Source organism: Pelophylax lessonae (genome assembly GCF_965119305.1).
Source record: "Pelophylax lessonae genome assembly, chromosome: 13".
Taxonomy (NCBI): Eukaryota; Metazoa; Chordata; class Amphibia; order Anura; family Ranidae; genus Pelophylax; species Pelophylax lessonae.
In genome coordinates, this window is record NC_138780.1 from 205,066,844 (window position 1) to 205,076,027 (window position 9,184).

Here is a 9,184-nt window from a genome sequence, read left to right on the forward strand (position 1 = left end):
AGTTTATTATGTCAGGGCAGCTTTACTACAGTATATTTCAATGCATTACTGCACATTTAACACAGTGTATTACAGTGCATTGGTGCACGTTTAAAGCAGTATATTGCAGTGCGTCAGTGAAGTGTGTCTGTGTAGTGAGCAGGGCTTTTTTCTCAGCGAATAGGTGCAGGAACTCCCTCCCTACTAAGTCACTTTATGTCTCCGCCCCCCCTACCCACCTCAGAACACTGACCCTTTGGCTCCGCCCCTACCCACCTCTGAGGACCGACCCTTGGTTCCACCCCCTACCCAGCTCCCAGTACCACCCCCTTTTAGAGAATATAGAGGCAAGCATCATTTTGTAGTGCTAAGTAATCTGCATTGAATTTGGTAATGATAACAAGAGAAGCAATGAAAAGAGACCCCACGCAGCCAACAGCAATAGACCCCCCTCCCCCAGCAACAACAGATCTCCCAGCAGTCAACATTAATAGACTACCCAGCAGCCGGCAACAGTAGACCCCTCCCTAAACAGTAGATCCTTTCCAGTAACAAAAGATCCTCCACCTGCAACAATAGATTGCCAAGCAAAAATAGATCCCCTCCAGCAATAATAGGCACCTCCATCACACCCCAGCCCCCCTTGCTATTGCATACATTCAGTGCTTATGGTGACGGAACTGCGTTCTCCCTCGTTCCTGCTGAAAAAAAGCCCTATTCCAAAAAATTCTGAAAAGTATCTTTCTTTTTTAACTCATGGGCGAAATGTGAGAAATAACGTATATATCATACAATCATTCCATAAACACACCCCACATACCCTGCATATATCATTTGAGGAAAATATACCGTACTTATAAGTAGTTTACCATTTGCCAATAAAATATATATATATATACTGTCTGTCTCTGTATTTCATTTTATAATATCTGGTCACCTTACCATAAAGCCTTTTTTTGTTCCTTCAGCAAAATGGAAATCAGAATTTAAAAAACAAAATACAAAGAGGAGGAACTTCATGGTGAAGGAGGAGAGATCGTTCTTAGTGCCAACGATGCACCGAAGGGGATTGTATAAGACGTACAAAGACAAAGAGATGGAATGCAAGGTGGTGGAAGTGCCGTACGCCGGTCACATATCCCTTCTCATCATCGTACCAAAACTGGGTGATATCTTCCACATGGAACAACAACTGACCCCCCAGAGGATAAAAAAATACCTGCAATCAATGCGTACCAGGTACACCTGATGGTTGCCTAAATCAGAAAATCCGGTTACAACACTGTTAGAGGTATCAGCCAAATGATCATACAAGATGCAACGTGATGATTACTCCATGAACGCAGGATACACTGACAATGATAACAGGATGGTAAAGGGATTGGATTAAAAGTGGAGTTCCACCCTAAAATTATACTTACCTCCATCCACCTGAAAAACAAATGGATAATCGCAATTTTTTTTTTTTTTACTTACCTCGTTCAGAAGAAAATATACTTACCTTACCATCCACTTCCTCCTTCCTCGGCCGCGCCTTCACTTCCGCTTTGCAATGATTCCTGGGAGCTGAACGTCATCGCTCCCAGGAATCAATGCGCCTGCACCGGCCCCGACGTCAGTTCCGGTGCAGGCGCGTCATACCTTGCAAAACAGCTTCTGGGCATGCCCAGAAGCTGTGCAGGGATGACGCTGCGGCACCGGAAGTGACAGCAGGGCCGGTGCAGGGCATCGTGGGACCGAAGAAGACGGAAGAGGACACAGAAGAGGATCGCGCTGGCTTCAAGCTGCCCACACCTGAGATGGCAGCGCTGGAGAATACATTTTCAAGGTAAGTATTTCTTCTAAAAGGTAAGTGCGACCCGGGACGGATCAGAGGCTATCCATTGTGGAATGTACTAACCCTGACTGTCCCGGGGGGATTTTTATTTAAAAAAAACGTTCACTGGGTGGAACTCCGCTTTAAATAGTGTGGGTGGATGATAGTTTATTGTCAGCACCACATCCCTTAATAGATAGGTTTGAAAGAAAATTGATGGGACTTTTTAGGTGCTTTGAATACACAGTAAATCACTTCCATATACAGTAGTATCTCACAAAAATAAGTACACCCCTCACACTTTTGTAATTATTCTATCTTTTCATGTGACAACACTGAAGAAATGACACTTTGCTACAATGTAAAGTAGTGAGTGTACAGCTTGTATAACATTGTTTTAGCACTGATTACTGTAGTAATGTCACTGTTACCCCCAAAAGTGTAAAAAATGTCAGTTAGGGGTCCGATCTGTCCGCCGCAATGTCGCAGTCCCGCTAAAAATCGCAGATCGTCGCCATTACTAGTAAAAAAATAAATAAATAAAAATGACATAAATCTTTCCCCTGGTTTGTAGACGCGATAGATAACTTTTGCACAAACCAATCAAAATACACTTATTGGGATTTTTTATACCAAAAATATGTAGTAGAAAAAAAATTGGCCTAAAATTATGAAAAAAAAAGATTTTTTACATTTTTCTTTTTATTGAGAATGTTATATAGCAGAAAGTGAAAAATATAGTTGTGTTTTTTTTTTTTTTTCATAACTGTCGCTCTTTTTTTGTTTATAGCTCACCAAAAGAAAGCTCTATTTGTGGGAAAAAAAGGACATCAATTTTATTTTGGTACAGTGTCGCACGACCGCGCAATTTTCCATTAAAGTAACGCAGTGCCGAATTGCAAAAAATGGCCTGGTCATTAAGGGAGCAATTCTTTCCAGTCCAGAACTGGTTAACTAACAATTGCGTGGTCATGCGACTTTGTACCCAAATAAAATTTATGTAATTTTTGTTTCAACAAATAGAGCTTTCTTTCGGTGGTATTTGATCACTTCGGTGTTTTTTGTTTTTTGCACTAAAAACAAAAACATGCACAGATGTCTATTGAAATCGCCCTGCAGTCACCAAAAGTAGTACAGAAACTACTTTTGGGAATCAGTGCGGCGCCACAACGTCAGGGTTGCACCAATTCGGCAGTGACGTTGTCGGCAATAGGCTCCGATTTGGCATGCGATTTGACATGTCAAATCTGCCCGATGTGAACGGGGACTTAATGTTCCATGAACAACATCCCCCGAAACAGATTACAAAATGCAGTGAGCTTGACAGAATCGCAACGCATGGGTGTTCACACCCATGCGATGCGATTTTGATGTGGGGAAAAAAGGGTCCACATTTGCATCAAAATGTTGTAGGACCCTTCCCCCCTAGACCACCCCCCCTCGCCCCCCCCCCCCCCCCCGCACCTAAATCTTATTGCATGGGTGTGGACACCTGTAACGGAACTGCCGACCCACACTGTACTTGTGGTCTTCCGTCAGTATACGGATTCCTTGCAGTCATGAACATATATACCAGATTTTCCCAGCCACCCCCACACAAAGCTAGCCAACAACTTAGCTTATTCAAGTTTTGGAACTTTCTCCTTTATTGAACAGTTTCACACTCAATTTATACACACATGAGCACATCCCCCTAGTGATCAAAATACCACACACAGGTCAGGGGTTACCTGATTACATTATCAAATGCAGATGAAATTGTATATAGAACCTGAACTAATTATCTAGCCATCTGGACAGAACAATGTGGGCACATTAACATTTAACAATGGGACAGGCAGACTTAACACAATCCACATCCCACCTCAAAACAGACAATAGGACAAGACTGCCAATAACAGTCTGTCCTTCTCATACATTGAAGTACATGGAATACACATCTACGTATTGCTATGATTATTTAGTAGTCAGACTTCATGGCAACAGGCTATAGGTCTCACAGTGTAAAGTGGGATTAAATCTTCATATTCCTTGCTGACAAATATTACTGTCCTACTTGAAGCAATCCAAACCATTAAGTATCTGTCTTTCACCCCCAGTGACAGGGAATACCATCACAACAGCCATGTGATGCAATTCTGACAAGCATTGCATTGTGGGATAGTGGGAGTTACTAAAATAACAGAGAGGTGATTTTTAGCTAAAAACGCCAAAAAATGCTAACACCAAAAAAATCTACAAAAACGCGGAAAATCACCAATGCAAAAAGCTGAAAAACTCGAAAAAACTCACTACAAAGCTACTGCCACTAGCGGTTGTTGTCGCTTGTGAATACTTTTTGCCTCATTGAGAAAGCCTGGGCTGGTTGGGACAGCTAATACAGACGCTGATGCATATCTTCCTCCACAGTTTGTTGGATCTCTACATACCCAAAGTATCCTTCAACTCCCCGGTCAATGTGGCCTTTGGGCTGCTAGACATGGAGATGGGAATTATGGGTGGTGACAATCCTGACTTCTCCGGGATCTCAGAGAGAGAAAAGCTAAACGTTTCAGAAGTGAGTATCTTTCATTGCAAAGGACTTGTCACCGGTATTGGCTGTGGTCTCCCGGCAGCTTATCTTTTCTTATTACTCACCTACCACCATGCCTTGTTCTGCACTGTGGTCTCCCGACAGCTTATCTTTCCTTATTACTCACCTACCACCATGCCTTGTTCTGCACTGTGGTCTCCCGGCAGCTTATCTTTTCTTATTACTCACCTACCACCATGCCACCATGCCTTGTTCTGCACTGTGGTCTCCCAGCAGCTTATCATTTCTTATTACTCACCTACCACCATGCCTTGTTCTGCACTGTGGTCTCCTGGCAGCTTATCTTTTCTTATTACTCACCTACCACCATGCCTTTTTCTGCACTGTGGTCTCCCGGCAGCTTATCTTTTCTTATTACTCACCTACCACCATGCCTTGTTCTGCACTGTGGTCTCCGGCAGCTTATATTTTCTTATTACTCACTTACCACGATGCCTTGTTCTGCACTGTGGTCTCAGGCAGCTTATCCTTTCTTATTACTCACCTACCACCATGCCTTGTTCTGCACTGTGGTCTCCAGCAGCTTATCTTTTCTTATTACTCACCTACCACCATGCCTTGTTCTGCACTGTGGTCTCCCGGCAGCTTATCTTTTCTTATAACTCACCTACCACCATGCCTTTTTCTGCACTGTGGTCTCCCGGCAGCTTATCTTTTCTTGTTACTCACCTACCACCATGCCTTTTTCTGCACTGTGGTCTCCCGGCAGCTTATCTTTTCTTATTACTCACCTACCACCATGCCTTGTTCTGCACTGTGGTCTCCCGGCAGCTTATCTTTTCTTATTACTCACCTACCACCATGCCTTGTTCTGCACTGTGTCTGTGTGTGGAAGCGGCCATCTTGGTGAAGGCAGGGTTTTGCTTCCGTTATGTCAGATCTGCTCCTCCTGATGACTGGTGATTTAAGGATTGGTGGGGTAATGATGAAGAAGCAGCAGGAGAAGTGGAGAAAGCACAGAATGAATGAAGCAGAAGCAGGGAGATCTTTGCACTGCAGGTCCTCAGTTACAGCTTCCCCTCCAGCAAGGAGAACAATGATCAGCACAGATGTAAGATCATTCATTGAAAAATATACAAGGCATTCTGTGAATAGAGGCAGAGTTGAGCAAACCACCCCCTGTAGTCAGCGTGCAGTAGGGCAGTCGCTTGGCACATAGGGTTGCCACCCGTCCGGGTTTTGAATCATGTGTACGGGTTTCAGGCCACCTGAAACCCCGGAAACAATATTCAGAATGGACTGTTGCTCCCCAAGCAACCAAGTACCACAACCTCTGAGTGTACCTAATGGGCACCTGGAACTGGAAGTCGATGATCGACTGTCAGACTGTGCCATCCTTTTCCTGCCCTATAGTATATATTGGTCCCTGTAGTATGTATATAGTAAGGTATATACTCCAGGTAGTTGTACTCTCTTGTAGTATATATCAGTCCCTGTAATATGTATATAGTAAGGTATATACTCCAGGTAGTTGTACTCTCTTGTAGTATATATTGGTCCCTGTAATATGTATATAGTAAGGTATATACTCCAGGTAGTTGTACTCTCTTGTAGTATATATTGGTCCCTGTAGTATGTATATAGTAAGGTATATACTCCAGGTAGTTGTACTCTCTTGTAGTATATATTGGTCCCTGTAGTATGTATATAGTAAGGTATATACTCCAGGTAGTTGTACTCTCTTGTAGTATATATTGGTCCCTGTAATATGTATATAGTAAGGTATATACTCCAGGTAGTTGTACTCTCTTGTAGTATATATTGGTCCCTGTAGTATGTATATAGTAAGGTATATACTCCAGGTAGTTGTACTCTCTTGTAGTATATATTGGTCCCTGTATTATGTATATAGTAAGGTATATCCTCCAGGTACCAATAAAAATAAATATCGCCTTATCGATAATTTGCATTTTTATTCTCGTGGGTGATTGTGTAGGCAGGGGGCCCCAGTGCACTGCATTGCCCAGGGGCCTATTAGGCTCTTAAGATGGCACTGCCCATCGGCACTGACTTAGTTGATAAGAGAATCAAGCAATTTTCTTTCCTTTAACCCATGCTTGAAGGAAAGAAAATTGCATAATGTATGTCCAGCATGGCTGTCTATAGACGACTCCAGCAGGCTGATTGAAAAAAAAAACAGTGAAAGGTTTCCCCCCATTTGCACAATCGAGTTGAATGGTGGAATCCTTCCCACTGTGCCATTGTATTCTTACAGTGGGACGCTTTGCTATTAGAATATACTGATCATGTTGATTGACAAATGTTTTCCAACACTCCTGTTACTTTTGTTGAGTATATATATATATATATATATATATATATATACTAGAGATCGACCGATTATCGGCAAAGCCGATATATCGAGGGCCGATCTGCACTTTCCCCAATATATCGGAATCGACCACCAAGGTGACCGATATTACCGATATTTGGGGAAAGTGCTGTACCGGAGTGATGCCTGCAGCTAGAGGCGTCACCCCGGTACCGGCGTCCATAGCCGACGGTCGGCTGACTTGTAATGACAACCGATGCGGCTGAGAAGCCACTCTGCTGTCATTACAAGGAGTGGAAGGGGACGTCCCCCCCCCCTCTCGCCGCCTTTCGCGGCTCGCCTGGGTCTCCCGTCCCACCGAGAGACCCGGGCAACCAGCCTGCATGGCCACCGAAGACCTAATAAAAGCCGCTTTCGGCTCTGATGGGGTCTCCATGCAAAATCCCAGGAAGTGATGTCATGACGTCATTTCTGGGTACTCGGCGCCAGATTTAAAAAAATGACAGCATTCAAAACAGCCAAACTTGGCGTTTTGAATGCTTTTAAGTGCAGAGGAGGGGTTTGCGGGCTTTTAGACCCCCAGATCCCTCCACAAGAGTACCTGTCAAATAAAAAAAAAAATTAAATGTACGAAAATATCGGCCCATATCAGCCGATATCCATACACGCTGACCAAAATATGAAAAAACAATATCGGTCGATCCCTAATATATATAGGGGCGTAACTACAGGGGTTGCAGGGGTTGCAATTGCAACTGGGCCCCATGCTCCTGTACACCTGGATAGGAGGGGCGGTGGGGGCAGCATGTAGAGAAATTCCCGTCCTCCTTTTTCCTCCTGTAGCTGCATTAGGAAAATGGAGGAGATTGGTTCCTCTGTATGCTGCCGCCGCCACTCCTCCTATCCAGTTCACTTGTGTTCTGCTGTCTCTGAGCCCCTGTGTGCTCCCTTGGTCCCTCCTACACCCCCCCACCCCTTCCCACTGTGCTCCCTCCCCTCTCCCGCCGGCTGCTGCAGGGGATGTGTCACAATAGAGAACCAGAAAGGGGTCAGTAAATATGTAATTTACCAGCTCCTTCCTTTTCTGAATGGACAGAGTCATAGTCAGTCACATTGTAAAAAAAATGAAATAAAATGATAAAAAATAATACAATTAAAATACCAAAAAATAAAAACTACTGACACCAGTGGGTGAACTTCCAGGATGGCAAAGGTCACACTTGCGACCGGGCCCCGGCATTCCACCACCATGGGGAGGCTCCAAGATGGCAGGAAGGGGGCCCACTGCAGAACTTGTGAAAGGGTCCCGCAATGAGCATAAAGGGCCCCAGGATCAGTGGGAAGAGCCCCAGGCTTGAAGGGAAGTGTCCCGGCCAGGGGTCCGGGGGGCCCTTCATGGTTTCTTGCACCGGGGCCCTGAAGGTTCTAGTTAAGCCTCTGTATATATATATCACCATTGCTATTAAGTAATGACAAAGTTATCATTGAAAAAAAAAAGGTCCATAGCAGAATTGTAAAAATGTCTTTGCTCCATTGAGGGGTGAACAGGTGTGAGAGGTGAAGTGGTTAAAGGACCAAAATAAAAGTTTTTGGTTGGACATAAAATTGAAGTTGTGTTCCTTTTTCCAATGAATGTTATTAACGTTCTCTTTCATACTTATCTGTGCTTTACCTTTTTTGCAGTCTTTTTTTTTTTTTTAACTTGAGCGATCTTTATTAAGAATTTTTTTTAGTAAATTTGCTGTCTTTTAACTTTTTGAGTAAGTTCATTTATTTAGTTATTTGTGTTGACAGTTTATCCACCAGTCTTTTATCAACATCGAAGAGGGAGAAACAGAAGCGAGAAGTGCGACTGACGCCCGACTGAACTTAGCCTCAGCAAGCCCAGAATTCAAAGCTGACCGTCCATTCCTGGTGCTGCTCTACCACAAAGTTGCCAAAATTATTCTTGGGATGGGCCGATTCATAAATCCGTTGTGGTCACAGAACACACGTCCAAAGTCCTTCTGAAACTTTATCTCCACACAGGATCTCCGGAGCTCAGTCAGAGTAATCATCAGGATCTCGGTCACCTCTCCTTCTAAGGTCCTTCCCCCCCGATTGCTCAGTTTGGTCAGGTGACCAGCTCTTGGAAGAGTCCTGGTTGTGCCAAACTTCTTCCATTTGAGAATTATGGAGGCCACTGGGCTCTTGGGAACCTTCAGCGCAGCAGAAGTTTTTTTGTAGCCTTCCTCAGATCTGTGCCTTGCAATAATCCTGTCTCTGAGCTCTGCAGGCAGTTCCTGTGACCTCATGGCTTTTGCTCTGATACAGTATGGATTGTCAGCTGTGAGGCTTTTCCAAATTAACCAATTCCAGCTCAAAGCTCCAAAACGCTGGAGGAGAAAAAAAATCAATTATTCTCTATGGAGTTGGTTCACATGTCCACTAAAGGTGTCAGGAAACTAACACAACTAATACTCATTCTAGTGCAGCTAATGCTCATTTTCTCAGAATTTTCCCAAAGCTAATGTTCATTCCCATG

General features: G+C 43.8%; 1 protein-coding gene across 1 annotated transcript; it reads left to right on the forward strand.

The window, feature by feature from the left end:
- Positions 1-955: 955 nt before the first annotated feature.
- Positions 956-8,673, forward strand: LOC309569940 (serine protease inhibitor A6-like). Its single transcript, XM_082275935.1, has 3 exons — positions 956-1,218; positions 4,205-4,352; positions 8,455-8,673. The coding sequence occupies exons 1-3, from the start codon at positions 998-1,000 to the stop codon at positions 8,668-8,670; spliced, it is 585 nt and encodes a 194-aa protein (XP_082132061.1). The 5' UTR covers positions 956-997; the 3' UTR covers positions 8,671-8,673.
- Positions 8,674-9,184: the final 511 nt, after the last annotated feature.